This window comes from Microcaecilia unicolor, chromosome 1 (genome assembly GCF_901765095.1).
Source record: "Microcaecilia unicolor chromosome 1, aMicUni1.1, whole genome shotgun sequence".
NCBI classification, from domain to species: domain Eukaryota; kingdom Metazoa; phylum Chordata; class Amphibia; order Gymnophiona; family Siphonopidae; genus Microcaecilia; species Microcaecilia unicolor.
The window spans coordinates 194,346,592-194,366,281 of NC_044031.1; the positions used below are offsets into that span (position 1 = coordinate 194,346,592).

At 42.2% G+C, this 19,690-nt stretch overlaps 1 protein-coding gene across 1 annotated transcript in view; it reads left to right on the forward strand.

The window, feature by feature from the left end:
• Positions 1-19,690, forward strand: part of PDCD6IP (programmed cell death 6 interacting protein) — a 203,604-nt gene that overhangs the window by 65,357 nt on the left and 118,557 nt on the right. The window contains 2 exon segments of the mRNA XM_030203495.1: positions 12,757-12,880; positions 17,853-18,030. Coding sequence (XP_030059355.1) covers positions 12,757-12,880; positions 17,853-18,030 — 302 coding nt within the window.

A 19,690-nucleotide genomic window follows, 5' to 3' on the forward strand; every position in this document is an offset into this window, starting at 1 on the left:
TGGTACATGCAGACAGCTTAAGACCTAGATGAGTCTGTACTATTTAAATGCAGTGTATCTGCACTGACTTGATGACGAGAATATAATTATACTACCACTACTGCTACGACTAATTTCTATAGTGTTACCTCAAAAACTGGTCACAGATGTGTTTAGTACAATATGTTATCACCTATAGCTTATGTGATCCTTATTTTTACATATCCAAATGGTCTAACATGGGAGCAACAATTGTCTGCTGAACAATTTGTATCATAAACTTAAAATTTAGTCATATTTTAGTATTTACCCTAAAACAATTTGTTAGGATATTTAGTTTAAAATAGTTACTTATTAACATCAAATTTGGTGTAACTTTTTAAGTAAATTGGTGATGTAAAAGAGTAAAGCATAAATGGCTTGAGTATGTTTTCAGAATGAATTTGATGGTGAAAATGACTAAAATAGAGGCAGTGAAGATCAGAAGCAGGTTTCTGAAGGGTAGGAATAAGAAAAGCAGTGTTTCTTCCTGATTTTTTTTTGCCAGCTGGGTGGGGCATGCTGTGGTATGCAGACCTAGTGGACTTGCTGGTGTCCGAACCACTTCCTCTACTCAGAGGCCGCAGCCTTTGTCAGGGGCCAGTGAAAATGAAAGATCCGTATCTCTTCTAGCCTTTGAGGCGTTTAGTGAGGCGTAGGTTTTCATCCACAGTGATTTCTACCTTGAGTCCCAGAAATCTTCCACATAAGAAAAAAATCTACATCAGGGAAATACTAAACATGAAACCTTCATAAATGAGGTAGATGCTAACCCAGGGGAATACCCAGCGAACTGCATCTGGACTAACTTTACCCATCTAACTACAGAAATAGTAACCCATGCAATTAGCAATTTCTCCTTCGCCCATTGCCATCTTGACACCTGCCCAAACTACATCATGAGAGACCCCCCTGAGCAGTTCATCACCAAACTCGCGGACCACCTTAACTACATTCTCCAAAAAGGCCTATTCTCACAGGACAAAGGAAACATTCTACTAACCCCCCTCCTTTTTTTTTTTTTTTATAGATAAGAAGAAACAATGAGGCAATCCTCAGATACGCAGGTTACTTAGTGCCACTCTGGTGTTATGCCCGCTTTATCATTGCAGTTGTAGTGATTGATGGGGCGTGGGTGTATGTTACGATGGGATCTTTCACAACTTTGGCAGATATGTACTGGAAATTTCCTTGAGCAGGTTATACCTGTGAGTTTACGGGAAAAGAGTGTTTTCTCTACCTCCATCTGCTAGTAGGAAGGGATAACACCCACTTGTTCAGAATGGTGCAGCTGACTAAAGGAAAGGAAATTATCAGGTAGACATAATTTCACTTTTTTTTTTTTTTTGTTTGTTTTAATGAACATTGCAGAGTGGCTAGTTAGATGAGCTCATCTAACTTCTCCTTTGGGGGCAGGATGAGCTGATGATTATTGATGTAGCTACTCATAGAGTAAAATGATGGAGAATCCTAGTCTAAAGTACACTGGCTAATTAGACAATTTAATTTATCTGGTTAATACATGTATGTGGGGGATCCACGATGTCTGCGTGATTAGTTGTAGCTGTAGAAGCTCCCTACCTCCTTGGTCTCTTTCCGCAGCAGGAAGTCTCCAGATCCTCTGTTTGGCAGAAGAGAAAGGGAGAGGTCCGGCAAATACCTCTATTGCCAAATCCACCGCTAAGGCAGATGACCTTGATGCAGTTTCATGCTCTTGCTGATATTGCTACATGCTCTTCTTTCACTGCATTGGTGATGAATATCTCTGGTGGCAGTGGAAATGGTATCTCCTTGAGTCCCCCGCATGGGCTTGTTCTGAAGCGGCCAGGAGGTGTAACTCAAGTAGTGGAGAGCGGAGCAGGAGAAATACAATTGATATCCTTGTTGCCTGCAATGGAGGGATCACCACTTGCAGTTTCCTCCCCCTGGATTTCCAGTAGAGAGGTGGAATCTGAATATGAAGTGCAGCCAAACATGAGAAATTCCGCTGGTGGGGGAGAGCAGAGGGCCTCACGGTAATCACCATGGATGCTTGGTATGATGCTATGCAGTTCCTTAACACTACCTTAGTGTCTATGATTAAGTTCATGGGTGTATTATCTGATTGTAGAGATAATAGAGCAGTATTTTTCAACTAGTGTGCCTTGTTGGTACGCTGCGAGATGAAAAAGGTTGAAAATCACTGCCATAGAAGCTCATTTCCAAGAGTTGGGTCAACATGCTATTAGGATGGATTCTTTGGAGGCCAAGATGGAAATCTCCACTAACAGTATACTGTTTTGATGAAGGATAAAGCTTATATTCATAGGTGAATGGAATATTTAGAAAGTAAAACCTGAAAGAACACCAAGTTTAAAAAAAAAAAAAAAAGTCCCTAAATCTTGTTTGATAATTCTTGTTGATATGCTGAGTAATGTGTGCTAGAGATTGGGATACCAGCAGAGTCCTTGCCACTCATGGTAAGTGCTCAGTATTTGAATGCCACTCTCAATCTGACTCTGTTTTGTACAGGAGAAAGACTAGACAACAATGAATATCACAGAGTTCTGGAATCTTCTTTGGAGGTAGAGCTCAGGCTTTGGGCTTAAACTTTGTTGAGATTTCCTTGTTCATCTGTTACATACGCTGATAATAAGTGATATGTTTTTTTGAATCCAAACTGGTTGAATTTTTAGTGTCTAGAGAAGTGGTGAAGATCTAAGTTATCAGTTCCACAATCTACTGAAGTCTGCTAGAAAGCGGTAGCAGTGAGAATGCATCTAAACATATTTTAATTCCTTATTACTTTTTTTTAATATTTCTTGGATCTCTTTATATGGTGGCCAAATTTAGACTGAAATTTCCTTATTACATTTTATTTTCTGGTAAATTGGAATAGGTGTGGTATTTCCTTGTTTGCAGTGTATTTACTTGTGAATGTATTGTTGAATGTATTTATTTATCCATCATAATTTTTTAAACTTGAGATGGGGAGATTGACAGATCAAAGGGTGCTAATTGCATGACTAAAAGTAGTAGCATCAGAAAGAGTAATAAGAGTATTAAAGGAGCTGTGAGGATTTTGAGAAGTATTGCTTTGGAAATGGAAGGGCTAGAAATACCATCTATATGAATTATCCAGCTTTGTTGTATACTAGGTATGTTGTAGACAAATTTAGAGCAATCATCATGTGAATAGGAGTTTCCAGTCAACTAGTGGTTTCTGCTGTTCTTTGCAGACATTGCTGTAGGTGCATAAGAACATAAAATTAGCCATACTGAGTCAGACCAATGGTCCATATAGCCCAGTATCCTGCTTCCAACAGTGGCCAATCCAGGTTAAAAGAACCTGGTAGAAACCCAGTTAGTAGCAACATTCCATGCTACCAATCCCTGGGCAAGCAGTGGTTTCCTCCATGTCCATCTCAATAACACACTATGAACTTATCCTCCAGGAATTTGTCCAAACCTTTTTAAACCTAGATAGCTAACTGCAATTACCACATCCTTCGGCAATGAGTTCCAGAGCTTAATTATTCTTTGAGTGAAAAAATATTTCCTTCTATTTATTTTAAATGTATTTCCATGTAATTTCATTGAGTGTCCCCTGGTCTTTGTATTTTTTGAAAGAGTGATTCACTTCTACCCATTCTACACCACTTAGGATTTTATAGACCTCAATCATATCCCCCCCTCAGCTGTCTCTTTTCTAGGCTAAAGAGCCCTAACCCCTTTAGCTTTCCTCATATGGGAGGAGTTCCATCTCCTTTATTATTTTGGTCTCTCTGCTTTGTACTTTTTCTAATTCTGCTATCTGCTATATCTTTTTTTGAGATACAGCGACTAGAATTGAACGCAGTATTCAAGGTGAGGTTGCATCATGGAGCAGTACAGAGGCCTTATAATAATCTTGGTCTTATTTTGCATCCCTTTCTTAATAATTCTTAGCATTCTTTTTGCTTTTTTGGCCACCGCCGCACACTAAGCATGTAAATACTTCAGGAGATAAGGAGGAGTCTGAATATGACGTTTTCTGACCCCAGGATGTGAAACCCTGAACAGATACTAGTGGGTGGGAGTACAAAATGTCAATTATATTAGTTATATTAGTATAGCACTAATTCCCTCGCATAACAATGTGGCCCTTAATCTCTTTTTGCTGTCTCAGTCTGCTTCCAAAGTAAATTTGCAATTTTTTGTTATTTTTATAATCAGTGTACTTGGAGACAACTCCCCCTTAAAAAAAATTCAGCCTATGGTGGTCAATGGTTTTAAAGTCATTGACAGCTGCAGACCAAATCTAACCTGGATATTCAGTGCTAGGTACATGTCTAGGCACCAGCATTGAATATCTGGGTCAGCTCCAGACTGGAAGTTGTGCAGGTGCATTCTGATAATCACTGCTGGCATCCACATACTAAATGGGCAAAGATAACACCACATAAAAGGCAGTAATGTCTACCTGCTTAGCTATGCAGGTACCAACACTGAATATGGCCGGTGTCCACATAAGTGCAGGCTCTTCCTTGACTCTGCCTATGGACTATCCATGTTGTAACCCCATAGTGCTGTGGTGGTTGGAGGGAATACTTGGTGATACTGTGTGCTTAGGGCACAAATTAGAAGTTAAAAATTAACTGTTAAGCACTATATATACAACCAAACTGTTATAGGTAGGATACTAATAAATATGACTCGATTTTAAATTTAATATGAATTCTTCAGCAGAGAATTGTTCCCATGTTAGACCACTTGGATATATGAAAGTAAGAGTCATACGAGCAAGTTGTAGGCGAAACTTGTGTTTTTATGGCAGTGTTGTTAGCCATTTTTTGATTTTTGAGGTATATGTGTTTGCAAGCATAAATTGAATTTGTCAGTTACTGTCTCCCTAAATCTATACCCCTTAGCACCTGAATGTAAATGCGATTTGCATGCTAAGATTATAGAATACTAGCAATTATACATAAGTGCTATGCATAAGTGCTATGTGCACCCTCAGTGGTGTTCTAGAATGTGGGTGTGCAAGTCGCATAGTGTGTAAAGGGTGGGGCATAAGCATACGCATTTAAGGGGTAAAAAATGCTATCATTCTTTGAGGACAAGCAGGGCAACACTTTCCACACGTGGATGATGTCATCCGATGAAGCCCAATACATAGTAAGTGACGGCAGGTAAAGATCTGAATGGTCCATGCAGCGTTCTGGAAACTTTAGAAACCTTTGACAGCCCTGTACCACACATGCGCAGGTACCTTCCCGCTCAAACTTAATTGTGCAGGACCAGCAGTCTGTTTTCCACAAAGCAGAATAGTTGCGTTCCTTTGTGGCTGTCCTCAGCATAGCCTTTTTCTTGAGTGCCTTCCTTTTTTGTGGCTTTCCTTTAGTGAATATATGAGATTTTTTTTCTCCTTTTACCCTTTTTCCCTTCCCTTATTTAGTTTTTTAGTTTTTGTCAACTCTTGTAAGTTTTTATTTTTACCATGGCTCAGTGGCTCTCTTAAGCCTGAGGTTCTGGTCAGGCTTGTTCTTCTTTAAAAAAAAAAAAAAGCCGTTTGATTTCCCTGCGGCTATTTTTACCCTGATGTCCCTTAAAACTCCCAGAGGTTTTAAGACATATTCTTGGTTCGGCAGTCATGTCTGTGATTGACCCTCACATCTGATGCTTGCTTTGCTTTGGACTCTACCATAATGCCTTTACTTGTAAACTCTATCCTAAAATGTAGAAAAGGACCCTTAAGAATCGAGAGATGACTTTTTGTTCTTCCAGTCCCTAGGCATCACAGGCGTTGGTCCCCATGGGTCGTGGAGCTGCATTGGATACTGGGGCTGGGCTGGGTAGTATCAACTGGGCATCATTGGACTCGACACTGAACACACAAGTATTTGATGACGTACTTGTCGGCATCAATGGATCCCAATGTCATGCATTGAGCTGAGGAGAAGAGACGCTGACGTCAGACCTCTTTGAAACACGGTGTGAGGAGGTCTTTGACGTGGCATCTCTGGTACCCGAGAAGCGTAGGTGCTGAGAGGATTGCTCCCCATCTGTGCATTCGGTGGCGATGTACTAGTTTATTTGAAGCCGGGACCTGCCTTCTGATTTGCCTGCATCTTCGCATGCTGTCCCGTCACTGACATTGGCCCTGCCTTTACCGATGTCTGCCCCCAAGGAGCAGCTCTGGGTCCTCTTACACGAGGAATTGGAGTGGATTGTATCTAGGCATGGCAACGAGACATTGAGGCCCATACTTTTCCAGCCACTTATTCGTTGGTGCTGGTGCTTTGCCGGTTGCCAGGTTTGAAACCAGATGAAGCAGTGTTCCTCTCTAGCCCATTAGGGGAGGAAATTCCTCTGATATTAGGAGGAGACCTGTCTCTCAGCACTCTCACCCAGAGTCTGGACATGAGTCCAGTGGACTGAGGTTGGCACACAGCCTTCCCTGAGAAATATTTTTCTGTCTGATAAGGACAGCTCTTGGGCATCTGACATAGAACCAGGAGGGAACCACAGAAGAAGAGAGATCTCCTCCCAGAGGAGTTGTCCTGTTCTTTTTTGAGGGAGATGGCTAAGTCCTAGGACTTCCATTTGAAATTCCCCCTCCACAGAAGACCCTGATGAGTCCAGTGCGGGCTTAGGAGCTCATGTGGATGGACTTCTCACAGAGAGTTGTTGGTCTGCTCAGGAGACTCACCATATCAATCTCCTAGAGCTGAGGGCCATTTGGAAGTCTCTAAAAGCTTTCAGATATCGATTGATGCTTCAGATTATTCATATTCAAATGGACAATCAGGTTGTGATGTACTATGTCAACAAGCAGAGAGACATGGGATCGTTTCTCTTGTCAGGAAGTGGTCGGGATGTGGCATTGGGCCTTCAGTCATGGAATGATGCTTAGAGCCATATACCTGACAGGGGAAAACAACAAGCTGGCAAACAGACTGAGCAGGGTAATGGAGCTGCACGAGTTGTCTTTCATCATGGGTGTTAAACCCTTGGTAGATCTTTTTGCCACTCATCAACAGAATCCCTCAGTTCTGCCCCAGGCTGAGATCACATGACAGACTAGCATTGGATGCCATTATCTTTGATTGGGGGTGAAAAGCCTTCTGTATGCATATCCTTGCATACCTCTTGTGGGGAAGATGTTATTGCATGTCAAGCAGGACTCAGGGGACCATGATCCTCATTCCTTTACTGGCTGTTATAGTTCCCTCTACTTCTGGTGTTGTCTGCCTAAGATCTGTGGAGATTGGAGTGCTTTCTGACTCATCTTCCAGAACAAGGGGGTCTGTTCTGCACCCCAACTTCCAATTCATAGCTGTCACAGCTTGGATGTTGAAAGGGTCGAACTTTCATTCCTTCAGCTGCTTGAGTGTTTCTTGAGTTCTGCATGCTTTCAGAAAATATTCCACTAAGAGGTTACATAATTTTAAGTGAAAGAGGTTTACTGTTTGGTGTGAGGGTAAGGCCTTAGATCCTTTTCCCTGCCCTACACAAAAAATGCTTGAATACGTTCTGCATCTTTGAGGCTGGTCTAAAAACCAACTCGGTAAAAGTTCACCTCAGTGCAATTGTTGCTTATCACCACCATGTGGAAAGTAAACCCATCTCTGTACATCATCTAGTTGTCCATTTTATGAAAGGTTTGCTTTTGATTATTCCCCGAATCAAGCCTCCTTTGGTGTCATGAGACCACAAAGTCATTCTTAGCTGGTGAAAGCTGCTTTTGAGCCACTTGACACATGCCATCTGAAGTTCTTCACATAGAAGGTTGAATTCCTGGTGGTGGTCACTTCAGCACTCAGGGCCAGCAAGCTTCAGGCCCTAATAGCTGATCCACCTTAACATGAAATTTCGTCCTAACAGAATGGTTCTTTGCACACATCCTAAGTTTCTTCCAAAGGTGGTCTTGGATTTCCATCTTAATCAGTCAATTGTCTTGCCAACATTTTTCCCCAGACCTCATGCCCATCCTGGCAAAAGCCCACTGAACACCTTGGACTGCAAGCGAGCCTTAGCCACTTATTTGGAGTGGACTAAAGCCCATAGACCAGGCTTGTCCAACCTTTTTCTGTCGGGGGGGGGGGGGGGGGGGCACATTTTATATGTTGCAACATGTGAGGGCTAAAATATGTGTACTCATGCACTCACACTCTTTTTGAGAATCACACTCTCTCACTCTGAGAACACCTGGTCCTCTTTCTCTTTTATGTACTACCCCTTCCCCCCCACAGCTTTCACCCAGTCCCCAGTCTCTCTCTCTCTCTCTCTCTCTCTCTCTCTCTCTCTCTCTCGTGTATACCCCTCACCCGGCATGTAGTTTATCTGACAGTGATAAAAACTAAATTAAAAAATGAAAGTAAATGGAGTCAGGGACGCTCAAGTTGTGCTATTACAGAGAGGTGTTTCACTAATGAAATCAGTTTAGTCCCAGCTTATTTATTTATTTATTGCATTTGTATCCCACATTATCCCACCTATTTGCAGGCTCAATGTGGCTTACATAGTTTTGTTATGACATTGTCATTCCAGAATATCAGATACAGTTAGTAGTGTGTAGAGATTAAGTAGGGAAGAGAGAGGAAGTGGTTAGGCGGGTGATAATAGAAGTGGATTTTCATAACTGGTTGGGTTGGAAAAGTGAATTAGTGAAGCTGTTGGTTATCGTTGTAGGCCTTGTTGAAGAAGTATGTCTTCAGAGATTTGCGAAAGTTATTTGTTTCGACAATTGATTTCAGGTCTGTGGGTAGAGCATTCCATATTTGCGTGCGCGTGTAGGAGAAGGTAGTGGCATGCATCAGCTTGTATTTTAGTCCTTTACAGCTGGGGAAGTTCAAATTGAGAAATTTGCAGGATGTTCTTGTGGCGTTTCTGGGACATCTACTCCCAATTCTAACCCACTCTTTTTCGTGTCCCCTCCGCAGGCTTCACCTAGTGTATGTCTCTCTCTTTCTCATGTAACTCCCCCAAGCGTTCACCCAGTCCCTTCCCCTCACCTGGCTCCAGTGTCAGAACATAGATAGGATTCCTGTTTCCCTTGTGCAACTCAACTATCTGCAAGCTTGAGCTTTGAGATCGCAGACGTTCGGTTTGGTCTTGTGGTTTCAAGCCTCATGAGACCAACCTGAACTTCTAGCACCATGCGGTAAAAATTCTTGGTGTGCCAGGTTTTGCTCCTTAGGCGGTAGATTGATCACACCTGCCATAGATGATCCACTCAGCTTTTTGTTTCATTTGACCCAAGCAGGATGGGGGCAGCCACTGATAAATGCACTTTATCCAGTTGTCTAGCAGATTACATCTCTCTCACTTTTTGCCCAAGCTGGGTTTACTCTGGAGGGTCATGTCACAGGTTACAATGTTGAATCCATGGCTACATCAGTAGCCTACTTGAGGTCAGCCTCCATTGAAAAAATTTGCAAAGCTTCAATGTCGTCTTCAGTCCACATCTCACTACTGCCTTGAACAAGATTCCTGACGCAATGGTTGGTTTATTCAGAGAATTCTGAAGAATTTATTTGGAGTCTAGAATCCAATTCCACCCTCCTAGGCCCATTTTTATTCTTTACAGGCTGTACCTATACAACAGGAATGTATATAAGTTTTAGTTTAATCAGTTATTGGTTTTTGGCCTTGCCTGTTGCAAGTCCCTTTTGTCTTTTTTTTTTTTCCAGTGACCTTGGTAGTTAGGGATTCTCACGTGTGGTAAAGTGTTGTCCTTGGAGAAAATGCAGTTACCTGTAGCAGGTGTTCTCTGAGGACAACATGACACACATTACCACATACCTTCCTTAGGAGTTTTCTCTAAAATTTCTACTTAATTCTGGTCTCCGCTCAATTGAAATGGATGGGAAGGCAGCTGTGCATACTTGGTACGGGGCTGCTAAAGGCTTCCGAAGTTTCCAGAACTCTGGGTAGTGTCTGCTGGGCTCCATGGGATGACATCACCCACATGTGGTAATGTGTATCCTGCTGTCCTCTGAGAACACCTGCTTCAGGTGAGAAACTTCGCTTTACGTGCTAAAGTGCCACATTTAGGCACATGGATTTACACTTGCTATAGACAAAGCGTTTGTGGGTGTGCCTAAATGTTGGTGAATAAATGCAGGCGTATGCTAGTCTATATAAATAATTCTCACCTCCAGTGTTCTGAAGCTCACTCTGTGGCAGGGAAACACTGAAACCCTGTACTGTTGGTAGGCTAGGCTGTCAGCACCACTCACTCTCACTCATAGACCTGCTCTCAGCCACGCCCCATCCAGACATAATTCACAACCCCAACGTTCTAATGAAGCCTCCAACATTTCAACGTTCTAAATTTGTAGTTGTAAGATCGCATGAGTGTCTGCCCCGCCCTCACGTCAAACATGATGACGTTAGGGCGGAGCACAGACACTCAATGAATCAAGGAAGCTCATTGGTTAATCTCTGTTTCCACTCCCCAACGCAGCCGTCATTCCCATACACTCAAAACCAAACAAAATCGCCGCTGCACCCTGCCCCCCTGCCCACAGTCCCCCTCACCCACCCTCCCGCAGCCACTCGCTCACTGTTCCGCCGCACCCCTCTCTCCTCTCCGACTCTGACCATGCAGCAGGACCATTACTACACACGAGTGCAACTGACCCAATCAACTACAATGCAAGCAAGGAGCACCATTGGTTAATCTCTATTTCCACTCCCCAACACAGCTGTCATTCCCATACACTCAAAACCAAGCACACCTACGAGCTGCTGATACACATTGTCATTTTTTTTCCCCTTCTTCCATCTGAAACACGTCTAAAGCTGTTTCTTCTGGATAAACTGCGCCTTAACAGGTACAGGACAAAAGGTTTTTCTTTTTGGTGTCTTACTGCACACCTTTTTAATTTATTTGAAAGCTACACATCTGTACAACATATGAATATCATGAAATCTAAACTAAATATCACTCAAACACTTTATCCAGCCGTTGCCTGTCAATGTGTGTCACTGAAAGAGTATGAGGGAGCTATTACCCTACTTTCTTTCATACTCATTCCCACATTTCAATCCTGACAATCCTATTCCTCTTACAATTTTACTACAATTCTCAATTCCCACTCAGAGCTCACTCACACATCATCCTTCTCCTACAAAGCAGCAGGCTCATCACAACTGCCACAAGCCCCCGTTTCCTAGGAAACCCCTTCTTAGCTTCCCATTCCAAACCCTTCTCAAAATTCCAAGCTACATTGCTTACTGGCGGAATGTTTGCCAGCACAAGTAAATCCCCATTTTACAACTTTGTTTTTTCTTCTTTTCCCTAACCTCATGTTACATTCGCCCATGCTTTAAAATCAAATATTGTCCCCAATATTCCTTTCTCATACCCACCAATCCCTGCAACCATCAACCAAATTACATCAGACATTCCATACAACCCTTACCTTTCCACCCCCTAGCTCACACCAATATCTAATTTGCACCACATCACTGACACTTGTCTCATCACATACACACCCAACACCACTTCCAACCTTCACACTCCACAATTCCAGCATTCCCTCAATACAGTCCTCACAACCCCCGGGTCAGCAATCCCACCTAAAACCAATAATGTGGAATACTCCGCCCTCTATTCCAACTTTGGACACACATTTAAGCATGTAGCTTACTAAATCACACATCATCCCACAACCCATCCCTTCACATTTGGCTCAGGATCTTCCACATGAACTTTCCTAACCTAGTTTTTGGAAGAACCCCAAAATGTACAAAATATCATTTCTAACTTTCATAAACAGCAAACATCATTTAACAACCGAACCCAAACAGTAATCACAGTTTTTATATACCTATCAGCATCCCAATGATCCAGAATGCGTGTGGATGAGGGGAAACAGAATTTTGACTTAGCTGCTGGACGCTGGAAGCAGTGTCTCCTTAGGTTGACAGCAAATAGCAACCTCCCCCCCCCCCCCCCCCCCACCAAGCACCTCGGAGGGAGGGAGGATGGGAGGGCACAGGACCATGGAACTGGGAGGGAGGTGGCGGGACCCTTGAACTGGTAGGGGGACCCTGGAACTGGGAGGCGGACTATGGAACTGGGAGGGTGGGGACCCTGGAACTGAGGGAGGGTGGGGGGGGCCCTGAATCTGGAAGGGACCCTGGAACTCGGAGGGAGGGGGTGATGACCCTGGAACTCGGAGGGGGGGATGACCCTGCAACTCGGGGGGAGGGATGGGGGATGACCCTGGAACTCGGAGGGACGGAAGGAGGGATGGAGGGGTGACTCTGGAACTGGGACGGAGGAGGGAGGGGCCCCTGGCACACACTCTGATTCTCACACACACACTCTCTCTCTCACGGATACACTCGCACCCAGTCTCACTCTCTCTCTGTCACACACACACACTCGCACATTCACTCTCTCTCACACAGTCAATCTCACACACACTCTCTCAAACATACACACTCCGAGGAAAACCTTGCTAGCGCCCGTTTCATTTCTGTCAGAAACGGGCCTTTTCCACTAGTATTCTATAATGGAATCTGGGTGCCTAGATGCCATTATAAAACTTATAATTGGTGCTCTGTGTTTTGGCACCCTTCATAAAATTGCTCCCCTTATGTATGAAATATGGTTTAAATTCTGTTGTCATAAATGCTTCCTACTGTGTCAAAAACAAACCCAAACAAAAGTTTTGTGTTTTTTGCTTTTGTGTAAACAGATACAAGTTTTAACATAAAGGAATTTATATAAACCTGAATGAAATGATTCTTGAATTACAGACTTATTTGAGAAGATGGTTCCTTTGGCAGTTCAGCAGTCTATGAGTCTCTACAATCAAAGGAAAGCTGATCTAGTAAACAGATCAATAGCTCAAATGAGGGAGGCTACCAATCTCTCAAATGGGTGAGGCTCCTGAATTTAGCGTTTCTCTCTCTCTCTGTTTATATATAGCTACATATAGATGGAAACAAAATGACTCAAAAATGTTTATTTATTTAATTTAAACTCTTCTAACCTGCCTATAAACTAGGCTGTTTCCATAAAAACATACATTTCTATATACTATATACAAATACTGTGTAGCAGTTTTCTAATGTCTCATTGTACAGCATTGGGCTTCTGCAGCCTTTTCAGGTGTTGTGAGACTTGATTTTCAGCTACCTGGATGTTCCCTGTTATACTTTCACTTCTCTCTATCTTACCTGCAGCAGTGCTGGTGCTTGGTGAAAGGCACAGGCTGTGGCTCACTTTTCAGTTCAGTGCAGATGTACTCTCTCCTGTCGGGCAAGTTCTTGCCATAGTGCTTTTCAAGAGGTTCCCCCCCCCCCCCCCTTCTTAGGGAACGTGGCTATTATCTTTCTTAGAATGCTGTACTCTTTCAGCCAAAAGAGAGCATCTGGTTTGGTTCTGCATTAGCTGCTGAGCAGTGCACAGTGCCTCCAGTGGACCAGCCCCAAGGACTGTAGTTTTTGCTTTGTTTTTCAAATGGGTGCATTATAAACTAAAACAAATGAACATTTTTGACTGCTCTTCCAGTAAAGTTGGTGGTGTCAAAAACGGTGAGGGAGTTCAAAAATAGAAAGAAGATGGAAGCAAAATGTGACTCTTAAGGTGTTAAGTTGAGCAAGAATAGTTGGGAACTAAGGCCACGCAAATGGTGAAAGACAGATGGATATCAAGCAAGGGGGAGGTGGAAGAAACTTAATGTTGAAATTAGCAAGTTAATCAAAAGTATTGCTAAAAGTATTTTTAACGCATATTGTCCCTAGACTCCATCATATTTAACTGCCTATAGGCGGTCGATATGATTGCAAATTGCTATCCAGTGTTCATGAATGAGTGACTGGAACCTATACAGAGTGGCGGATGTGGCTCTTGCTGCCTTGTTGGGCAGACTATAGATAGACTGCGCAAGTCTTTATATGCCATCTTTTACTGGGTAACTATAACATCAGAAGTATATTTCACAGTTGCTGGCCACATAGAAACAAAGACTGTGATTGGAGATAAAGAATGAGTCTTGTGGTGTTTGTTCATTTTCTGTATTTTCTGCAGTTTTTATTACTCTGCTTCTTTCACCTTTGTGTTTATCTCAGTCTTTACTTGTACAACCTACATTGACTGTTTTTTTTTCTACCACCATCTTTATGAAGTGCTCTTTTTTTTTGTTTTTTTGTAAACTCTGTTTATTCAGTGTAACGTGCCAATACAAAGTAAAGCCGATGTAAAACAATTTGGAATCAGACAAAGAAAGCATTCCTAAAAAAGAGAAAGTACATAAGTGGATAAGCAGATTGAAGAACCTGCACACAGGCATGGTACTGTTTCTAACTAATATCCCAACCCTCAAACATTCAACAGCAAACATATGACCACTCATCCCACTCCACACACACCTACACTTATGCCATCCATGAGGAGGAACTAAACCAGAGCACCAAGCACACTTAAACTAAAAGGCAGAAGCAGTACAGCCATCCACTAGAAAAGAGAGAGGCAGAACTCAACAAGTATCAAAGACAGTACATGAAGCAGCAGAGATAAGACATAAGGCAAAGAAGATAATGTTCAGAGGGAGGCATGAAGCAGAAAGCTGGTCATCAAAACAGAGGCTGCCCAGGGTTAAGTAGCATCGGAAGAGTCAGCAGTAATCCATTGGAGAAGATGCGTCATTAGATGTTGGTAGGCCACCCATTCTGGCTGAGTATGGTCCTGGTAGGAATGCAGTTCAAAAGGAGCTACCTCTTTGATTCTGGCAGCCTAGAAAAAGGTGAAGAAGTTGAAGATGTTCAGAATTGCAGAATTGTTTTCTTGACCAATGAAAGAGCAATATAGAGAAATTTCCTTGCTTCCAAGGAAACATGTTGATCAATAAAAATCTGTTTGTCACCCTATAATAAGACTTGCATATTCCACTCCAGTGTGGTTTGCAGAGCGTTGCTGAACACATCAAAAACATGATTCCAGATAGTAAGCTCTGGACAATCTAAAAGCATGTGAAGAAGCGTACGTGTTGAGGCCCTGCAGTGAACACACATGCTTTCTTTCCACAGATCCATACAAGCCCCTCTATCCCTTGTTAAGTACGTTCAGTGAAGGATCTTAAATTGTGTTTCTTGCAACTGGGTATCTGTAACATAAGTATGAAGCCCAAGAAATTGTGTGGAGAGGTCCCTCGGACATGTCGGCATCTAAAATATGGGACCAGGCCCAAGCAAGTTGCTGAGAGACATCATCTTTGTGTAGGTCCCTACCCAGATGGTACCAAAAAGACAGTGTTATTCTCTATGGGAGTGGTAGACAGATGCATAGTGAGGCAACCCTCCCAACTATTAACACGGACTTGAGACAACGTAGTGTAGTACTACTACTACTATTTAGCATTTCTATAGCGCTACAAGGCGTATGCAGCGCTGCACAAACATAGAAGAAAGACAGTCCCTGCTCAAAGAGCTTACAATCTAATAGACAAAAAATAAAGTAAGCAAATCAAATCAATTAATGTGTACAGGAAGGAGGAGAGGAGGGTAGGTGGAGGCGAGTGGTTACAAGTGATTATGAGTCAAAAGCAATGTTAAAGAGGTGGGCTTTCAGTCTAGATTTAAAGGTGGCCAAGGATGGGGCAAGACGTAGTTGTAAGTAATTGTAAGTAAGTAACTGCAAAGTTGTAAGTATTGGTAATACTGAACCTGGGGGAATGTTTCCATCAGTCTGAAGCTGGGCAAAAGAGGAGAACTGACTACCCCCCACTCATACACCTTCCCCAGAGTAACAAAGCCCTGTCGCCCAACCCTGAAAAATATGATTCTGTAAACCTGGGGTAAAATCAGGGTTGGAGACCATGGACACAAAAGGAGAGGCTCCAGCATGCTTTGCCTCCAAAACTCTCCTCCAGCTCCATGCCTACCCAAAGGGGTACAACAAAGGAGGGTAGTTCCCCTCCCCGCTCCTAGGCCATGAATACAAGATAGAAAAGGAACATGCAGGATGTCAGTCAGGACTCTCAGCACAGATCAGCAAATGCGCTGGAGACCGGCGCTGAAGATGACTAAGGCTGGCGGGAGTTGGGGACCCCTGCCAGCAAAGGTACCTGGCGACGGCGGGGGAGGGTCAGCAGCAGTGGGAGGGGGGGTCGAAAATGGAGGGGGGCCAGGGCTAAATCTATGGGGGCCCATGGCCCCACCTAGCTACACCCCTGACACTAGCAGTGTGAGCAAGGGTGTGGTGCAGAGCTTCAGCAGACACAGCTACTCAGAGGTGAAAGTAAACGCTTTAGTTGTACCCTTCACAGGCTTGATACATTTAAGAAATAGTCTTTGGAATTCAATTATAATCTTCCTGCAGCCTTGTCTGTGACAAGGCCCCACTGTCTATGTGTACTATTCTGTATTGAAGGTAACCAAAAGGAGCTCTGGCCTGGCATTCAGGATTAGGATTTCACAAGAGTCCAAGATAAAATGTGGCCCAACTGCATTAAGCTTCTGTTCCTTGCACATCTGTGGTTAAGGCACATGCTAGAGAGCTGCTTTCGTCGCCCCAGGGCCTCTGTTCTGTCTGTGCTTGGAGTTTTTATCTGGCTGTTTGAGCCATACCCTTTCTGCTCTGTACTGCAGAATTGAAGCTGGCTCTATGTAGGGAGTGTTAAGAGGAACCAGTAACTTCCTATACTCTGTCAGTTAGGTGAGTAGAGTTCCTGGCCCTGCCTGTTGCAGGCCTGTTGCCCCCCCCCCCCCCCCCCCCCCCCCCATTTTTGTTTCAGAGAACTTGAAAGCTAGGGATTCCCAACAGTCACAGTAAGTGCATCCTGCTTGTTCTCAGAGAATGTAGTTACTTACTTTTAAATAGGTGTTTTCCAAGGATAGCAGGATGCATATTCTGACTGCCCACCCTACTCCCCTTGGAGTTGCATTCTATCATCTATAGTGTTAGACTGATGGTTCCATGTGGTTACAGCAGGTTGGAACATGCACGCATGCACACACGGTGAGCTGCTCTAGAAGGCTTCAGGAATGGTTGCTAGGGGGCAATTCCCGTGCATGCTCTATCAGATAACATTACCTATCAGTCAGAATATCATCCTGCTCTCCACAAAGTACACCTACTACAGGTGAGTAATTTCACTATACAGTCTGAGTGAAATGCTGTGTGGTGAGTAAAGAAATGAGCATAATGTTTTAAACTTTTTTTAGTGAATTTTTCTTTTGTTTATATATAACAGTAATATCATAACAGTTTTTGGTAGGTGGTACCATAGATTTTATACTTGGACTTTTTTTTATTTTTTTTATTCTGCTGTGCCTTGCCATGACAATGGCTATGCATGCAGCATGGGCTCTAGGAACAGATACTCAAATAAGAAGTCTGTCTTACCAACAATTCTATCCAGTGAAGGTAAATATATACTGTATATTTCTATAGCCAATGTTGTATAATTTTCAGAACTAACCATTTTTATAAGTTTTTTTTATATCATTTGTTTTGGAATTTTCACTGAACTCAATTAACTAGAATAATTCATGGTTCATCATCACTGGATTTTATATCATAGTATTTTAGTGTTTTAAAAAGTGTATATTTAGTAAAACTAATGTTGAGAGATTTCTCAGGCTGTTTTAAAGAAGTTAGTAGTTTTTGCTTAAAAATAAGATCATAATTATTATAGAGTATAATATATGGCTTTAATATGAAGCTATAGTTTTTTTTAAAGGGGAAATATGCTCTGAGAAAATATAGTCACTGTTTTTATAGTAGTATAAGATCCAAAGAGGGAGTGGTAGCCGTAAAACAAACAATTTGATATTTGGATTGTTGCTTTAAAAGTTTATGTATTGAGAGAGTTTTTAAGAAACATTTTATGTTCTCAAAATCTTCTCAGGGTGTTGGCTTCTCTAAATCTTCCTGCTGCTGTTGAGGACATATCAGGAGACACTGTTCCTCAATCTATACTAGAAAAGTCTAAAGCTGTGATAGAGCAAGGAGGCATTCAGACAGTTGATCAGCTGATCAAAGATCTACCTGAACTGCTACAGAGAAACAGAGAGATCTTGGACGAGGCAAGTATTTTAAAACCAGTAGAGAAGGTATGCAGAGAATGGTTTTGTGAAAAGCCTGCACTGAAATATTCAGTGTATTTTAAGTCATCTGATGTACAGCTAGGTTTGAGGGCCTCAGGATATTAAAGACTCTTTATATTGACTGAAAGTATACAGTTAATGTAGTCCACAGGGCGTACTTACCACTCCCATAGCTGCCACAGGGAATCAGTTTTAAAATGGTACGTTGCCTTATTCTATAACTACATGATGCAATGTTCCACATTAGGAGTCACCGACCAGGAAAGGGATCCAGGTATCATCGTTGATATGTTAAAACTATTTACTCAGTGTGCAATTACAACTAAGAAAGCAAATAGAATGTGGCATTATTAGAAAAGGAATGGAAAACAAAAATGAAGGACGTTAAAATGCCTTTATATTGCTCCATGGTGCGTCCGCACCTCGAATACTGTGTGCAGTTCTGGTCACTGCATCTCAAAAAAGATAATGAAATTAGAAAAGGTACAGAGATGGGCGACGAAAATGATAAAGGGGACGGGACGACTTCCCTGTGAGAAAAAGTTGACGCGGCTAGGGCTCTTCAGCTTGAAGAAAAGATGGCTGAGGGGAGACAGAGGTCTGTAAAATAATGAGTTGGAGAGGAACAGGTAGAAGTGAATCGCTTGTTTACTTTTTCCAAAAATACTAGGACTAGGGGGTATGCAATGAAGCTACTAAGTAGTAAATTTAAAACAAATTGGAGAAAATGTTTCTTCACTCAATGTGTAATTAAACTCTGAAATTCGTTGCCAGAGAATGAGGTAAAAGCAATTAGTTTAGTGGGGTTTAAAAAAAGGTTTGAATTTCTTTCAAGTCCATAAGCCATTATTAAGATGGACTTGGGGAAAATCCACTGCTTATTTCTAGGATAAGCAGCATAAAAAGTATTGTACTGTTTTGGGATCTTGCCAGGTACTTGTAACCTGGATTGGCCACTGCTGGAAACAGAATGCTGGGCTTGAAGGACTTTTAGTCTGTCCTAGTATGGCAATGCGTATGTTCTTATGAGTTAGACCCTTTTGAATATGGACTGAATGCCTAAATTCAGCAGCCTATTTTCACTAGATACTTAACTGAGGGCCTCTTTTACAAAGCTGCACTTCCGATTCTCGGTGCTGTACACGAGAGAAAGTCCGTTAAATTCCTGTGGGCTTCCTCTCATTTGCCGCTTGGGAATTGCTAGCGAGACTTTGTAAAAGAAACCCTGAGTGCCTGAAAAGTGGGTGACTGCAGTAGTGGAGGCAGGGGAGGAAAAGGTTTTGCACATAGTACAGAATTTTTGCAGCAGGCATTGAGCTTTAAGCTCTTAAATCTAGACAGGTTTAAATTAACACTCCTAAATACTAAATTCAGGAACATTTTCAGTTGAGTACTTAAGTGCTTAAATTTGGCTGAATATTTACCTAAATTGCCTAAAATTTAGGATCCAAAATAAAATACTGATTTTTTTTTTTTAAGTGTCCAAAGTTAAATTGATTTAATTCGATTGTCTTGATTCCTGTGTACTGCCTACTTTCTGGAATGAAAATAAAAAATTTTAAGGGCCCTGTTTACTAAGCTGCGCTATAGGTGCACTAGTGTTTTTAATGCATGCTATTTTTATTATTTATTATTAGGA